General features: G+C 40.1%; 2 protein-coding genes, 7 non-coding genes and 1 pseudogene across 14 annotated transcripts in view; 2 read left to right on the top strand and 8 right to left on the bottom strand.

The window, feature by feature from the left end:
- xpr1a (xenotropic and polytropic retrovirus receptor 1a) overlaps nt 1-8,905 on the top strand; it is a 56,226-nt gene extending 47,321 nt beyond the window's left edge. For 2 of the 3 annotated variants that reach the window (XM_052073659.1, XM_052073661.1), the window contains 4 exons: nt 2,782-2,948; nt 5,327-5,466; nt 5,572-5,793; nt 5,867-8,905. In XM_052073659.1, the coding sequence (XP_051929619.1) occupies nt 2,782-2,948; nt 5,327-5,466; nt 5,572-5,793; nt 5,867-5,924 (587 nt within the window). In that variant the 3' untranslated portion in view covers nt 5,925-8,905. The remainder of the gene's footprint in view (nt 1-2,781; nt 2,949-5,326; nt 5,467-5,571; nt 5,794-5,866) is intronic. The other variant, XM_052073660.1, reaches the window with a different exon arrangement.
- LOC127605853 (fizzy-related protein homolog) overlaps nt 1-17,067 on the bottom strand; it is a 106,097-nt gene that overhangs the window by 27,093 nt on the left and 61,937 nt on the right. The gene's annotated exons all lie outside the window — the stretch shown is intronic.
- LOC127606612 (U5 spliceosomal RNA) lies at nt 9,538-9,651 on the bottom strand. The gene has a single exon (XR_007963908.1). It is a non-coding gene; the product is annotated as a U5 spliceosomal RNA (small nuclear RNA).
- On the bottom strand, nt 10,248-10,361 carry LOC127606625 (U5 spliceosomal RNA). The gene has a single exon (XR_007963920.1). It is a non-coding gene; the product is annotated as a U5 spliceosomal RNA (small nuclear RNA).
- LOC127606626 (U5 spliceosomal RNA) lies at nt 11,837-11,950 on the bottom strand. The gene has a single exon (XR_007963921.1). It is a non-coding gene; the product is annotated as a U5 spliceosomal RNA (small nuclear RNA).
- LOC127606611 (U5 spliceosomal RNA) lies at nt 12,493-12,606 on the bottom strand. The gene has a single exon (XR_007963907.1). It is a non-coding gene; the product is annotated as a U5 spliceosomal RNA (small nuclear RNA).
- Nucleotides 13,572-13,786, bottom strand: LOC127606602 (small nucleolar RNA U3). Its single transcript, XR_007963900.1, has one exon. It is a non-coding gene; the product is annotated as a small nucleolar RNA U3 (small nucleolar RNA).
- Nucleotides 14,324-14,538, bottom strand: LOC127606607 (small nucleolar RNA U3). Its single transcript, XR_007963905.1, has one exon. It is a non-coding gene; the product is annotated as a small nucleolar RNA U3 (small nucleolar RNA).
- Nucleotides 15,132-15,346, bottom strand: LOC127606605 (small nucleolar RNA U3). The gene has a single exon (XR_007963903.1). It is a non-coding gene; the product is annotated as a small nucleolar RNA U3 (small nucleolar RNA).
- On the top strand, nt 15,899-16,090 carry LOC127606608 (uncharacterized; annotated as a pseudogene).

The raw sequence follows: 17,067 nt of genomic DNA, 5'->3' as shown, positions 1-17,067 counted from the left end.
GATAAGCGGTCCAATGTAGTAACTGCTGCACTTGAAAGGCTTAAAAAAGATGGGTTTAAAAAATGACATTTAATTACAGCTCTTATATTTACGGGTTCTATTATGTGAACCAGGATGCTGCACGCAAGGGCAGATTTTTACAACATGTATCCATATGCCAACAAGCTTGTCCCCTTGTGATATACAGTAAGTGAGACATCATGCGTCACAAACAAAAGCAGAAGTTGCTGTCAGTGTGACGCAAATATTTTGAAACATTCAGCTGTCTTTAAGGTCAGCCAGACGGGAAACAAACTTCCCGAAACCAGACATGTCCAGAACTTTTTTCAATAAGTATTTATTGTTTTTCTATTCTTTTCCATTAAATCACAGGTGTCAAACTCAAGGCCCGGGGCCAGATGTGGCCCGCCACATCATTTTAAGTGGCCCGCGAAAGCAAATCAAAGATGACAACTTCCATGATGTTGGCTAAAATCTGTCCCAACATTGCACATTTTCACACATAATAAATCAGTGACATATTGTAAGCATTTTCTTGTTACCAAATCCCTCATTAAAGTTACTTAAACAATAATTGAATAAAACGTTATTCATGACTTCTTTATATAGTTCAATCATAACTCTATCTCCAAGGGAAACAGTAATTATAATGTGGTCCGTGGCAAAAATGAGTTCGACACCCCTGTATTAAATGATTTGTAACATTTCAGTTTCAGAGACGGTGCTTCTTATAAACTTGACATCTCTTCTTCATATTATGTGAGACCATTTTTATCAAATGTGCTGTTAAATAGGAGAGGAGGAAGAGAGGCCCGAGATTGAACTCGAATAGCAACGAGGCCGGAGCTGACAGCTTTTATGACTTCATTTATTGCGCTGCACCCTAGTCAGTGATGAGGCGAGAACGTGAAACGGCACACGCAGACGCATGTTAACCAATCAAGATGAAAGATGCTTTAACCGAGCACTGATAAGGCCAAGCACGGTCTGGCTGCAGTTAATAATCCAGAGCCACACTTGGCCCATCAAGATCTTTTATGTTCCTCTCAGTAATCTACGCACATAATACTTTGCGGGAAACTATCCGAATTAATAAACTTGCTTTCCTGTGGTACATGCGATTTTTAATTGTTTGGGTGATCGTTATAGAAACAGTCTACTCCATCAGCGGTGACAGATTGATGCTGTGAAGTTGCTGAGTTGGAAGTGTGTGCGCGTGTCACAGACTGATACGCTTTTGTCACGGAGGAACCATTGTCACATCAGCTGTGCTCACACCCAGACGATCTGGTGGTGCCGAGCGCAAGTGACAACCGTGGCACATTAACGTGTTGTGAAACATCATCGGGTGTGCTGCGGGTAGCGTGCCAATTTTGCTCTGTTTTAAATATATTATTGACAGTGTTCCCTTGACGAATTGTGATTGGCTACTCACAACTTTACCGAACCACAGAAGAAAAATATACCTACAGTATTTTTTTATTTTATTTTATTTTTTGCCGTTTCAGAAATGCCCTAAAATGACCAAAGCCATTTCTAATTGTAAATAGTGCATCATGAGGCATTTTGGTTGCCAAGAAACTATTTTGAAGTGAGAGGAGGAATTTCTATTAGACTGCCAAAAGCCTCACAAAAGAAGTGCTTTGCTCTTTGATCCGGGGCATCTATTGGCAATTCTAAACCTTTATAGGGGATGTTGAGTATTGCACGAGATTTCTGTTTGCACCAATAATGTATCTTTTTTTATCTATCAATGATGGCAGCATATAGTGACAAGCAGAACAATTAAATGCACTTCCACTCGACTAGATTGCAAACCGTACTTGTGCTATTCATACAATTAATTTATGTCTGTTGTGAAATTTTTGTTTGTTGATGTACCATGAGAGAGAGAGAGAGAGAGAGAGAGAGAGAGAGAGAGAGAGAGAGAGAGAGAGAGAGAGAGAGAGAGAGAGAGAGAGAGAGATAGCTAAACTTGCACAATTTGATAAGATCCAATGTCAGAGGTTATTTAAAAAATCTACTTTTACAAAGATCATGACGGTACATTTCGTTTTAAAAGACACTGTCAAAGAAGTATTCATCCTGCAACGTTGTTTATTTTGGTGCCGCAGACCTGAACATCATAGCGAGATACGTTTTTATTATGTTTATGATTCCATACGAGATAAATCTGCCAGTATATTAAGTACACTTCTCAGAATGTCAAATCATTCAAAACAAATGTTAATAGGGCTGACAAAACGTGTCAAATATGGAAGGCTGAAGTTCGTTTTATGTGCCTCTTACGGGTGGACATGTATGCCTTCTTCCTGCTCGGGAGAGCTTCTGCTCGGTATTGATGATATGCTGGCGCCCTCTACTGGTGAGATGTTGTTTCTTGCCGATTTGGGGAAAAAGCGGGAGAAATTGGACAAAACAACGAGACTAGATCGAGAGTCAAAGGTTGGGCAAAATGATCTCATTGAGGCCAAATTGTGATTCTTCGGGTTCAATTCGGGGCCAATTCAATGCTTCCAACTTTGTGGGAACAATTTCAGGGAAACGCTGTCCTGTTCCAGCACGATTGCAAGTTTATCATGTTGATGCGTTTGGTATGGAAGAAACGCATCAAACACCTTCAAGATGAACTCTCCTAATGATTATTGACAATCAATTGCAAGTTACCCTCACAAAAGGGGAAATCAACTCTAGATTTTCCAAGATTTTCTCATCCCATGACTACAAATCGTTTCCATCAAACACAAAATGGATTTGTGTGCGTTTGTGTGTGTGTTCCAGAACAAGGCCACACAGACGCTGACATGTTCTTCTACCTGCTGATTGTCTTCTCCACCATAAGCTCTTTCTACACGCTGATCTGGGATCTGCGCATGGACTGGGGACTGTTTGACCGCGGGGCTGGAGAAAACACCTTCCTCAGAGAAGAGATTGTTTACCCGCACAAGGTTCACCCACCCCCCCCCCCCCCCCCCAGACACACACACACACACACACATGCCGTTAGCTTAATAGCATAATTGCCTTAGTCAGCCTAATAGCATAATTGCCTAGGTCAGTGACTAGTGGTATGCGGGACTCCTTCTCGCGGCAAAAGAATGACTGCCCAAAGTACAGACTAATTCACATTCTGCACAATGTTTTATATATTTGTTTTCCATTTACATAACTTAATAATTATTTTTAATGGGTTTTTACATGGATGCTCCCCTTTAAACAGTGGCGGGCCGTGCATTTCAACCTTAGGCCTTCAGTAACGTCACATACATTAACACAATGAAGTACAGTATAGGCTCGTCAAGCAGCACTTAATTTCAGGAGCATTTAAAACCAAGTATGCATTCACAATTAAGAGCAGGAAACTAAATGTATAGAATAAATATTGACAAAAATAAAAAGATGATTTAAAAATACTAAATAAAATGCTACCCAAATTACGCTGTGTGATCTTAAACAAGTCTGTCCAATAAATTGCACAATGTCGCAGTTTCATATAAGACACCAACCAAACGATAGCAAAACAAACTATTCTTTGAAAATAAAGTAAACAGATCATTTGCATTTTGAGAATAGGCTACACAACAGCAAATAACTGACAATGTTGAGCAGCTGAGATTGAATGAACTTTAGTGCACGAAGATGACTACAATGCGCCATTATAAATTGTATGTGAGCAGATTTATTTGGTACATATATATATTTCGTTACCATTAATTTAATACTAACGAAATAAAATGACAAGAAGAAATGTAAAATAGAAGTCATTTACTCACCAATGTAGTGCCTGTTCACTGAGCTGCACATCTACGCGAGTGTCCCCAAACGTTTTTAAACGCACCGTAGTTTGTAAGTGCCCCGCCGTGCTCAGCTGTTTCCTTGCTGCCTTGGTAAAACAACTTAAATGGGTAAATCCAGTGTGGCTCCAAACACCAAAATCGGTTCGTCGCAAGCAATAGGCACTCCCAGCAGTACAATTTGCAGCATTTCTCAGATGCTGTGAGCCACGGGTGCCGTTCATAATTGCTCGTCTGAAAATGACGGACAAACCCTTTTCCTTGCTGGGACAGGCTAGCTAGCGCAGGAGTTGGGCGACCTCTTCGCACAATATCCAGCTTTTCGTGGAAGGTCCGTCTTGAAAATTGTGTGGAAAGTAGTTCAGCAACCAGATCAACGTCTTCTTCTTCGGCCGTTTTGGGTTAAAATGCAGTGATAGCGCCCTCTAGCAGGCGCCAATTTAATCACCGAACGCGCACATCCAGTCTCGATGTAAGGCATTCTAGCTGGCCCGGTGATTGGCTATTGCAACCTGACTGTGCCCGTTCATTTACAGCGCACAGAGGTCTGCTCTGTTTAATCTGAAGGCCCCGAGCAAATTTAATTTACCTGGCAACACAAGCTACCTGAAATATGATTGGTTAAAAACTCTACCATAAGAAATAAGTTATTTATCGAGTGGCTTTCAATGTTATTTAAAATGACATTGAATTTCGACCTCCTTCCATGTTATTTAAAATGACTTTGAAAGCCACTCGACTGAGTGGAAATAATATGACGTAAAGAATACAGAGAATAATTTTGTTTACATATTTATGAAAATAAAATAACATGAATTAAATTTATGTTATTGTATGAATGTTTAGGCCAGCAGAGAAGGCCTTGCTGGCCCTGAGGGTCCGCCACTGCTTTTAAATAGATTTTAATAAATCTCACGTAACCCTCGGTTTGCCTTCCTGTAACCCCCATTTGAGGGTACACGAAGGCACTCAAAAAGAAAAAAAGCCTAACAATTTTAGCAAGCATATTGGCATTTTGTATTGATATTGTAACAGTAAATTAAAATGATTATTAAGGTAATAACAACCAGTACCATACATTTCAAGAACTATTTTGCAATAAACACAATTTAGTTAAGTTCAAAAGGTGACCCTCATATTATACGGATTCATCAAATACACAGGAAAATATTTTAAAATGGCAATTTCTAACCTCATTTCTATACTACAAATCATTTAGAGTGGTGTAATATCCATTTTTTGAGATTGCAAATTCAGGATTTTCATTGTCTTCATACCACAATAAAAAAAATCTAATCATGACATATTTTAGTGTGTTTAATGAATCGATACAATGCAGGTGAAACTCAATAAATGCAAATATTCTGGAAAATGTCATTTATTTGTCATCGTGTGCTTCATGTATCTGCGTGTGAGCTTCACTTTTGAATTAACTTTTATCGGCTATTCAAATATAAGGAGCAGTACCTGTGCATGCCGTGATGCGTCTAATCCAATCTACACCCCCCCCTCGCCCTCTTTTTTTTCTGTAGGCCTACTACTACTGTGCCATTTTAGAAGATGTAATTCTGCGTTTTGCCTGGACCATCTCGCTCTGTCTGACCACCATGACCAAGATTCACTCGGTGGGCGACATTGTGGCCACCGTGCTGGCACCTCTCGAGGTCTTCAGGTGTGCTTTCTCCTTACACCCGCATTCCTCAGTTGACAACCGTCCCCACATTGGACGTTTCCAGACTTCAAAAGTATCTCGTCTACCTTCCTTTATCCCTTGCAGGCGTTTCGTGTGGAATTTCTTCCGTCTGGAGAACGAGCACCTTAACAACTGCGGCGAGTTCCGCGCGGTGCGAGATATTTCAGTGGCGCCGCTCAACGCTGATGACCAGACGCTGCTGGAGCAGATGATGGACCAGGAGGACGGGGTCCGGAACCGCTCGGGCAAGAAGACCTGGAAGAGGTCCTACAGCCTCACATTGCGGCGCCCTCTACTGTCCTCTCAGTAAGAAGACAGCGCTTATGTGGCTATTATGACAGATGGCAAAACGTTAGTCTTCTTTTTTTTTTTTTTGTAGATCCAAAAAGGACACCAAGGTCCTAATTGAAGATACGGATGATGAGGCCTTCAGCTAAATCACCAGCAAGCATCAGCATTGTTCACACACAACCACAAACACACACGCACAAAGGATGGATATTCTTCACCTTTTAACCTTTCCTCTAAAACTTAAAAAAAAATCTGACAATTTTTTTTAATGTTAATGGGCAATGAAAAGCATGGATCTCCATCTTTACTGAGATTGATCCTTTTTTATCCAAAACACAAAAACACGTTTCCCCCAGTTTTGTGCATTTTTTTTAATCTAAACAAAACCCCAAAGCAATGAGAAGAATGTATTTCCAAATGTTGTTGGTAGTTTTTTTTTAATTATTTTACTTAAAAAACAAAAAAAAGGCTGTAAATAATGCCTTTCAGTTTTTTGTGATTTTCCTCCCAAGACTGGTAATTGAAAGCATGTCCAACTTTTTTTCCAAACTTTTAAAAAGTGGAACCAATAGGAATATTTCAAAATGTAGGTTTTCTTTTTATAAAAAAATAAATAAAAATAAAAATAAGAAGAAAATGCATGTTTTTCCAACTTTGATGGATTTTTGTTTTAACAAAAAAATAAGAAGTGTATATTTTCAAAGCTGTGGATTTAATTGTCATCTTAAAACTTTCAAGAATGTATAATATGTCCACGTTCTGTGGGTTTTCTTTGTCGTCTTAAAAACTTAAATATTGAGGAGAATGTGTCTTTGAATGTGGTAGATATTTTTTATCTTACAAACAAAACAAAAAATGAAAAGCATGCATCGCTAAATGTCCATTTGTTTTTAAACAGACATTGACCAGAATGTACTTTCACATTTGTGGATTTTTTTTATTTAAAAAGCAAAAATACTGACAAGAATGTATTCTGACTTTTTTTTAAAATTCCCTCTTCCAAAAAACAAAAACAAAAAAGACGAGAAAGCTTGTCTGTCCAAAACATTAAAGTTTTTAAGTGAAATAGAATTCCCCCAAAGCAATGCCTTTTATTTTGCTTTTATGTCACAAAACTTGAATGGAAATGTTTTTTGTGGCTTTAGTTTTTTCTGATAAAAAGAACAATCTCATACATAAAAATGGACATGTTTGATTTTCATTGCTCAGTGACAAAACTCATGTACAGACACTCTCTCACACACACACACACACACATACACACACCATAATGTTGCGACACAACCTGATGAAGCACAAACATAGTTTTATACTTGATTTACAAAACAACATCGAACCCACCAAACTGCCATGCTTTATCCTTTTTTTCCTTCCTTCTCTCTCTCCTTTCATTTTGCCATGCACAAAAAACAAGTATGTCCAACTTTTGTGAGCTTTTATTTTCCTCCAAAAACACCATTTTTTTTCTGTGTTTTGGATGAAAATAAAAAAAAAACATTGGAGATACATGTTTTTGTTGTTGTTGTTGTTGTTGTTGTTGTTGCACGGATGACGTTGCGCTTGATTTTTGATCAAGCTTACATCGACGACTGTTTACATGCCTTTTTTTGGACTACTTACAGGATCAACAGGGACAAAACAATCAAAAGACTCCATTAAAAAAAAAAAAAGAATTCAGTAGGAATCCAAGGAAGGACTCTTAACACGCAGCATATCAGAACAAATCAACTGCTTTGACCTCGATGATGATTATTTTATACTCTATACTTTTTTTTTTTGTCATTTTGTTTTGAGCTGTGAGAAAAAATTCAACAAGTGCTGTCGCAACGCTGGAGGCACTTGCAGGAAAAGTGCATTTAATACACAAACTGCTCGGACACAAAGAGGAATGTTGCTTTGTCGGATACTACTTTGATGTGCGTTCTATACTGTATCGTCCTCGTCGAGATTTGTGTGTTGTTTCTACTCGTGAAGTAAGTGAGCATCCACTCAATGATGTTTTTTCTAATCTTTGGATTTTTTGGACACAACGTTTCTAGTCAGATTTCTTGTTGGACTCCAAACCAATCTGTGCATACGGAATGCTCTTTTGGAATGCTGTTTAAGCATTTATTTATTCCATATCCTCGGTAGCCATCTGAAGGTCTCCGTGTACTACGCTATTTGTCCTCAATAGTAAACCATTCAGCGCACTAGTAGAATGACTCGGGCTAATGAGTAAACGATACTAGCGACCATTTTCCCACGACTGTATGACATTTCTACACAGTAGGAGGACAATGGTGGTACCAGTGGGGGCAAAACCGTGCACTGGTTGACGTCGACTAGTGGACCCCAATAGGCCAGGATGAGTGTGCAATGTGCTGATATGTGGAAGTCACACCCTCTTTTTTTTTGTTTGTCCCTTCCCCCCTCTCGACACCCCAATACACTGGACACCCGCTTCTCCCCAACTTGATGTTTTTGGACAGAGTTGCCTTGGCTGCATGCTGCTCTTATTTCAACAATGTACATACAACTTAATTTATTGTTCCTGATGTGCATATTTATAATAGCAGCCATGATTGATGTTGCCATTTTGGACAAGCAGTATTTTGTAGCTTTGTTTGCGTGTGTTCTAATCCTTTGTATTTAAAACAAATCTGAATGTTTCATTTTTTTTCTCCAAGTGTACATTAGTGATTGTGCATGAAGCTATTGTGGCTGTGACATGAGTTGAAAGTAGATGGGCACAATTTGACCCACCGGAGTGAAGAGGAAAACAGCAGAAGAGCCCCCTGGCAGCCCTCCCAACAAGATGTGTTGATCGGACGCAATGTTATTTGCTTCACCCATGACGTTCAAGTGCTTTGTAGTTGTGCATCTTCCCTTGTTGTAGTTGTGTAGACTAGCTGAATGTGATGTTAAATGGATGTTCTTTGGTAAGAAACCTAGATTGTGGATAAATGTGATTCTAAAGATGAAAAGAAAAAGAGAATGTCTCCTTGTAGATCATCCTCTTTTCAATTGAGTAGTTTGTACATGTTGAGTGTATAACACTGTTCTCTCGATGACGTATTTGTAGTTCTGTACACACTTTGGTGATCCTGTCATATCTGGGTTTTATAAACCATTATTTTCAAAGCTCGCTCTGCCTGGTCACTTGTTTTCTTGTGGAAACACATTTACCGCACTGCAGAGTGTACTAGGCTTTTTTTTGGGGTGGGGGCAAGTGTATTTTTTATGTAATTGTGAGTTAACGCTACCTGAGGACTAAAAAGTGCCCAACGGCATCTAATAATGGCATTAAATGTTCACCCGATTTCGTCGATGGGATAGAGTAGATGATTGATAAACCTCTGAATACATATACAAAAATGACAAAATGAACGACAGTGGTACTTATGCTTTCCTTTTTGTTTAGCAATCACAAAATAGTTGTTCTATCTCAGTCGTCTGAGAGAGAACATTTGAGTCATTCAGGTGTTTGATTTTTTTTTTTTTTTGTATGGCATCATGGAGCTAAGACCACACTTTCGGGGGTCCTTTTTTAAATGTTCCATTAAATTCTTGACTAGAGAAATGTGTTTCTTAATTAAATATCCCGTGGATGGAGAATGCCCATGATGACGAGCCGATTTTGAATATCTGTTAGATGACGAGCCGATTTTGAATATCAGTTAGACGTCAGTAAAGGGAGCATGAAAGTCACATTTAAGCAAACTCAGTTCAGAATGATTTAATCCTGTTTACATCGAATTTAATTTCACCAGATTAGGCAGCCCCGCTTTTGCAGAGCATCAAAAAATTGAGATGGACTCTTGTTGTTCCTCCCCACGGAAATCTTTAGTAAAAGGCGAAAGATTTATACGTTTTGAAGAGAAACAAGAGTGAATTGTCAACCGAGCGGCTAAATGGGCGATACCTTTGCCAGCCATACCATCTTACAGGAACGGTCTTAGACTCATATGTGTCACCTTTGTGATAAAGGTGGAGTGATATGTATATTGCAATACTTTCATCACATCAAGTCAGTATGAACAAATACTCATGTGTTGGTGTATGGTTTACATCTTAAGAGGAAACATTTTTGGATACACATGATTGTGGGTCAAGCACCCAGAAGACCCAGCCAACCCTCCGCACGGCCGAGTTAATTCATTCGGTAGTTACTGGGTCCAAGTTTGAAGTCAGTTGAGCTGATCGTAGGATTGTAAAAAAAATAAAATCTATTTTAAAATGGGAAGAACACGAATATTCAAATCCGCTTGGGTCCAGTTGATACTTTTTCCTGTTGAAAACTACATGTACGAAATCATTTTTATGCATGCCGTTGCGTTGATGGCAACGCTTATATCTAATCAATCGCAAATCTCTCTTATCGAGCGTGAAACGTCAGTTGAAGAAGACAATTTCTTGACGAAAGAGACATCGTTCGACTATTCCGGGATGTTCAGTGCAGAATGTCATTTATTTTGACAAAGCAAGAAGGCCCCGTATAGACAGAGCATCAAAAAATTGAGACAAACTCTTGTTGTTCCTCCCCACGGAAATCTTTGGTAAAAGGCGAAAGATTTATACGATCTGAAGAGAAACAAGAGCGAACTGTCAATCTTCCGGCTAGACGGGCGATACCATTGTGAGCCATACCGTCTTACATGGACGGTCTTACACTCAAATGTTCACCTTTATCATTCCACTGCAAATGGTACCCCGTGATATATACAGTGCTATACTTTCATCAAATCGTCAGTAGAAACAAAAGTGTTGATGTATGGTTTACATCTTCATATGAAACTTTTTAGGATGCACATGATTGTGGGTCATGCAGTGAACATCCAGCCAATCCTCCACACGGCCGAGTCAACTCATTTGGTAGTAACTGGATCCAAATTTGAAGTCAGTTGAGCTGATCGTGGGATTCTAAATACAATTTTAATAATTTTAAAATGGGAAAAACACGCATATTCAAAGCCACTTGTTCAGTTAATTTCGTTTTTTCATGGCCCTCTGAATTGGGATCGTCGGCCAGCATGGAAGGATCACTCTTTCTGTACTTTTTTGATACATTTATTGGGACACTTTGCAGCAGAAGTAGTCGTAGATGAAACAGAAGTAGTTGCAGAAGCTGTAGCAGTATCAGAAGTAGTAGCAGAAGCAGGTAATAACCTAAAGCACACATAAATGCAGTAAAAAAAGAACATATCTATCTTTCTGCATCACGATGTAAATATGTATGGAATTTACATTAATTAATACTTTTATTTTAACAATACATTTAATACTTTAATCAACCATGATTTTACTATGTATTATTATCGTCATCATTATCCATTATTTTAAACGTAAGAAACCATACCTCACAAACATATCAAGTGGACTCGAACAAAAGAACTACAAGTCCCAAAGGTCCAAACCGGAAGTGGAGCGCCGGCATCATTAAGCCCAGCTGCAACGCGATGTACTTCGTTCAAACATCGAATTGCAGCTGGACGAACATGACAACTATTCAAAATTAAATTAAATAAATTTAATTAACAAAAAAATTAACACAAAAAATAAATTAAATAAAGACACCACTGTTCTAACAACACTTTTGCCCACGCTGTTTACATTGCCGATTGCGAACGGTAACTGACTGTGATTGCATAGCGATGCGGCAAACATAAAGCACAACGGACACAATGCAAAGCAGACAAACAAAGCAACCGATCATCATCGAATCTAAAGCTAACTTTATATATCTGGTAAGGAAAAGCACATGCGTAGCTTACCATTGGGTCATGCCGACGACGAAGCGAGTGTATTCACTAACGTAACATAATGCGAAGCTGCTTTTTATACGTCGCGCGAACGGTCACCTGTCAGTGGCAGCCCCTCCCCTCTTAAAGAGCCAGATGAATCCAACATCACTTGTGTCTAGTTTATATTTATTCCCCTTGAAAACTGCCAGCACAAAGCAAAATATTCGATCACAAAGCATGATTGGAGTCCATGTGCTTCGAGTGAAATAAGGTTCACAAGACAGGTCTCGGAGACGTTGGATGAAGTATTATGATTATTTATGACAAATTAGAGAAGCCCCGCTTTCGCAGAGGATCAAAAAATTGAGATAGACTCTTGTTGTTCCTCCCCACGGAAATCTTTAGTAAAAGGCGAAAGATTTATGCGATCTGAAGAGAAACAAGAGTGAACTGTCAATCTACCGGCTAGACGGGCGATACCATTGCGAGCCATACCATTTTACAGGAACGGTTTCACACTCAAATGTGTCACCTTTATCATTCCACTGCAAATGGTACCCCGTGATATATACATTGCCATACTTTCATCACATCGTCAGTAGAAACAAAAGTGTTGATGTATGGTTTACAACTTCATAGGAATCTTTTAGGATGCACATGATTGTGGGTCATGCAGTGAACAGCCAGCCAATCCACCACACAGCCGAGTCAACTCATTTGGTAGTAACTGGATCCAAATTTGAAGTCAGTTTAGCTGACGATGGGATTGTAAATAACATTTAAATAATATTAAAATGGTAAAAACACGATAATTCTAAGCCATTCGTGTCTAGTTTATAGTTATTCCTGTTGAAAACTGCCTGCACATAGTGAAATATTCAATCACAAAGCATGTATGGAGTTTCCACATGTTTCGAGAGTAACACGGCTCTCAAAGTCAGACATCGACAATTTAGATCAAATACTATGATTGTTTTCGACAAATCAGAGAAGCCCCGCTTTCGCAGGGCATCAAAAAATTGAGATAGACTCTTGTTGTTCCTCCCCACGGAAATCTTTAGTAAAAGGCGAAAGATTTATACGATCTGAAGAGAAACAAGAGTGAACTGACGACTTGCAAGCGCAACGGGTGATACCATTGCCAAACATACCATTTTACATGACGGTCTCACACTCAAAATGTGTCACCTTTATTTTTCCAATGCAAATGATAACCCGTGATATGTATATTGCTATACTCACATCACATCAAGTTAGTACAAAGAAATACTAACGTGATGGTGTGTGGTTTACATCTTAATAGGAAACTTTATTTTGGTGCAACGGATTGTGGGTAAAGAAGCGAACACTCAGCCATTCGTAGGCACGGCCGAGTCACTTCATTTGAAAGTTACTACGTCCTAGTTTGAAGGCAATTGGGCTCATCGTGAGATTGAAAAAAAGAACTATTAAAAACATTTTAATGGAGAAAAACACGAATATAATTTCATGCGTGAAAGTGTATTCGTGTTTAGCATGCTAAACCTCAAAATTGGTAACAAAAAAAAGATATCTTCATCACCGGAAATAAACAAGACCCGGCAAAAAGAAGCAGCACCGAAAACCGTGAGAGGTGCTGTCTGAAGTTTTTTTTTTAACTAATCGGACTCCAGGTTTCACCACCCTTGGCATGCATACAGCCTTGGGATGACGTCGACGGTTTTTTGTCCTATAATTGGTTAATCAAAGCAAACGTGTCCTCTCAATGTGCAGCCAATATTGCAGTGGGGCGTGTCCAAATAAAGCTTTCGCGAATCACATGGTTGGAATGAAAAGATTTGTCTTTCAAAATAAATGTTAAATATCTAGTAATATATTATTTGATTGCTGGTAAGCAACGTTCATTGATTAAAGAAGACATTCCTCGCTCAGGACATGTAGTCATAGATTCTCTATTCTACCTATTGTTTAAGCAAAGTCGAGTTAATCTCACGAGGAAGGCAAGGAGAGCCAAGCATGAATTTTGCATTTATGTTATAAATGTTAACTTCCTAATGATTGAAATTGCTTTTGACCTACAAGCTTGAGCGAACTACTCTGAACATACTCCATCCCTCGTTGCTCCAAAAGAAGCAGCGAACGATCATCAATGTCATAGAACTTATGAATGAATTCATTATTCTATGCCAGCTTCACGCTCAGGAAGAAGTATCGTGCCTCATCATCGTAGTTGGCGAGACCAATCACTTTAGAAACACATTTCTCAAGTTAAGAACTATAGAAATGATCCCTGAAAGTATAGTCTTAACTCTTAATCAGGTGACGACGGGAAGTCATCTCTGCAAGTACTATTTTTACCCAGAGGGCAAACTTGGAGGACCTTTGGTCCAAACTGAGTACGTCACGACGAGTAGAGAGGTTTCACCACCCTTGGCATGCAGAGCCTTGTAATGACGTCGACTCGACGTTTTTTCTGTCCTTGATCAAAGCAAACTGTCCTATCAATGTGCAGCTAATCATATTGCAGTGGGGCGTGTCCAAATAAAGCTTTCGCGAATATCATTGAATCACATGGTTGGAATGGAGAGGTTTGTCTTTCAGAATAATTTTTAAATATCCAGTAATATATTATTTGATTGCTGGTGAGTTACGTTCATTGATTAAAAAAGACATTCACCGCCCATGACATGTAGTCATAGATCCTCTATTCTGCCAATTGATTAAACAAAGTCGAGCTAACCTTCGGAGGAAGGTAAGGAGAGCCATGTATGAATTTAACATTCATATAATAAGTTTCAACTGCTTAGTGATTGAAATTGTTTTTAACCTATAAGCTTGAGCGAACTACTCTGAACATACTCCATCCCTCAATGCTCCAGAAGAAGCAGCGAACGTTCATCAATGTCATAGAAGTTATGAATGAATTCATTATTCTATGCCAGCTTCACGCTCAGGAAGAAGTATCGTGCCTCATCATCGTAGTTAGCGAGACCAATCACTTTAGAAACACATTTCTCAAGTTAAAAACTATAGAAATGATCCCTGAAAGTATAGTCTTAACTCCAGAACGGGCGACGACGGGAAGTCATCTCTGCAAGTACTATTTTTACCCAGAGGGCAAACTTGGAGGACCTTTGGTCCAAATTGAGTACGTCACGACGAGTAGAGAGGTTTCACCACCCTTGGCATGCATAGAGCCTTGGAATGACGTCGACTCGACGTTTTTTCTGTCCTTGATCAAAGCAAACTGTCCTATCATTCATTCATTCATTCATTCATCTTCCAAACCGCTTGATCCTCACTAGGGTCGCAATGTGCAGCTAATCAAATTGCAGTGGGGTGCGTCCAAATAAAGCTTTCGCGAATATCATTGAATCACATGGTTGGAATTGAGAGGTTTGTCTTTTAGAATAAATTTTAAATATCCAGTAATATATTATTTGATTGCTGGTGAGCTACGTTCATTGATTAAAAAAGACATTCACTGCCCATGACATGTAGTCATAGATCTTCTATTCTACCAATTGATTAAGCAAAGTCGAGCTAACCTTGCGAGGAAAGCAAGGAGAGCCAAGTATGAATTTAAAATTTATATAATAAGTTTCAACTTCTTCGTGATTGAAATTGTTTTTAACCTATAAGCTTGAGCGAACTACTCTGAACATACTCCATCCCTTAATGCTCCAGAAGAAGCAGCGAACGTTCATCAATGTCATAGAACTTATGAATGAATTCATTATTCTATGCCAGCTTCACGCTCAGGAAGGAGTATCGTGCCTCATCATCGTAGTTGGCGAGACCAATCACTTTTGAAACACATTTCTCAAGTTAAGAACTATAGAAATGATCCCTGAAAGTATAGTCTTAACTCCTAATCGGGTGACGACGGGAAGTCATCTCTGCAAGTACTATTTTTACCCAGAGGGCAAACTTGGAGGACCTTTGGTCCAAACTCAGTACGTCACGACTAGTAGAGAGGTTTCACCACCTTTGGCATGCATACAGCCTTGGAATGACGTCCACGTCATATTGCAGTGGGGTGTGCCCAAATAAAGCTTTCGTGATTCACATTGAATGACATGGCGCAAATGTTTTCAAAGAGATTGCGTCATTTCCTGAATCATCAGTTACAGTGACCTCTACTGGCGAAAAGGAAGTCAGCTTACTTGTGTGTGAGTGCGTGTGCTCCCTCTCTCTCTTTCCCCCCAACTCTCTCTCTCTCGCTCTCCCAACTCTGCCATTTTCAGAGTTCTAGAATTAGGAAATATGTTTCTAAAGCTAGACTTTCAGGGGTCATCTCCATAATTCTTCAACTTACTTTCTGGTCCTTTTAGATGAGTGTGAGCAGGAGTGTGTCCTCGAAGTGACAGTAGTGATCTTCCATCTGACTTCCTCCTGTCATTGTCCCATCTCGAGTTAAGACTATACTTTCAGGGATCATTTCTATATTGCTTTACTTGAGAAATGGTTTTCTAAAATGTTTGGTCTCGCTAACTATGATGATGCGATATCCCTTCCTAAGCATGAAGCTGGCAGAAAGCAGTAATTATATCATATGCTTCCTGCCATTGATGAATGTTCAGTGATAGAAGAAATATGTTCAAAGTAGTTATTAGTTATTATTATTTCAACTGGTTTCAGTAAAGTGTTGTGAATCTTAATGAATGCTGGCATCTTGCCTGCATGATGATTCACGGCTCTTTGTTAAATATTCCACCAAATGTCTGATTATTGGTGGAATATTTAACAAAGAGCCGTGAATCATCATGCAGGCAAGATGTTAATGTCTGATTATTCCTCTCCGTGAGCCGTCACCTTACCGTGGTGGAGGGGTTTGTGTGTCCCAATGATCCTAGGAGCTAAGTTGTCTGGGGCTTTATGCCCCTGGCAGGGTCACCCATGGCAAACAGGTCCTAGGTGAGGGACCAGACAAAGCATGGCTCACAAAGCCCCTTAATGACAGATAAAATCGATGGTATCCAGTTTCCCTTGCCCGGACGCGGGTCACCGGGGCCCCCCTCTGGAGCCAGGCCTGGAGGTGGGGCTCGTTGGCGAGCGCCTGGTGGCCGGGCCTACACCCATGGGGCCCGGCCGGGCTCAGCCCGAAGAGGCAACGTGGGTCCCCCTTCTCATGGTCTCACCACCCGTGGGAGGGGTCAAGGGGGTCAGGTGCAATGCGAGCTGGGCGGCAGCCAAAGGCGGGGACCCTGGCGGTCCGATCCTCGGCTGCAGAAGCTAGCTCTTGGGACATGGAATGTCACCTCTCTGGCGGGGAAGGAGCCCGAACTGGTGTGTGAGGCAGAGAAGTTCCGACTGGATATAGTCGGACTTGCCTCCACACACAGCCTAGGTTCTGGTACCAGTCCTCTCGAGAGGGGTTGGACTCTCTTTCACTCTGGAGTTGCTCACGGTGAGAGGCGCAGAGCAGGTGTGGGCATACTTATTGCCCCCCGGCTCAGTGCCTGTACATTGGGGTTCACACCGGTGGACGAGAGGGTTGCATCCCTCCGCCTGCGGGTGGGGGGACGGGTCCTGACTGTTGTTTGTGCATATGCACCAAACAGCAGCTCAGCATACCCACCCTTTT

Source organism: Hippocampus zosterae, chromosome 8 (assembly GCF_025434085.1).
Source record: "Hippocampus zosterae strain Florida chromosome 8, ASM2543408v3, whole genome shotgun sequence".
NCBI classification, from domain to species: domain Eukaryota; kingdom Metazoa; phylum Chordata; class Actinopteri; order Syngnathiformes; family Syngnathidae; genus Hippocampus; species Hippocampus zosterae.
Note: the sequence above shows the minus strand (reverse complement) of the source record. Positions and strands in the feature narration are given on the sequence as shown.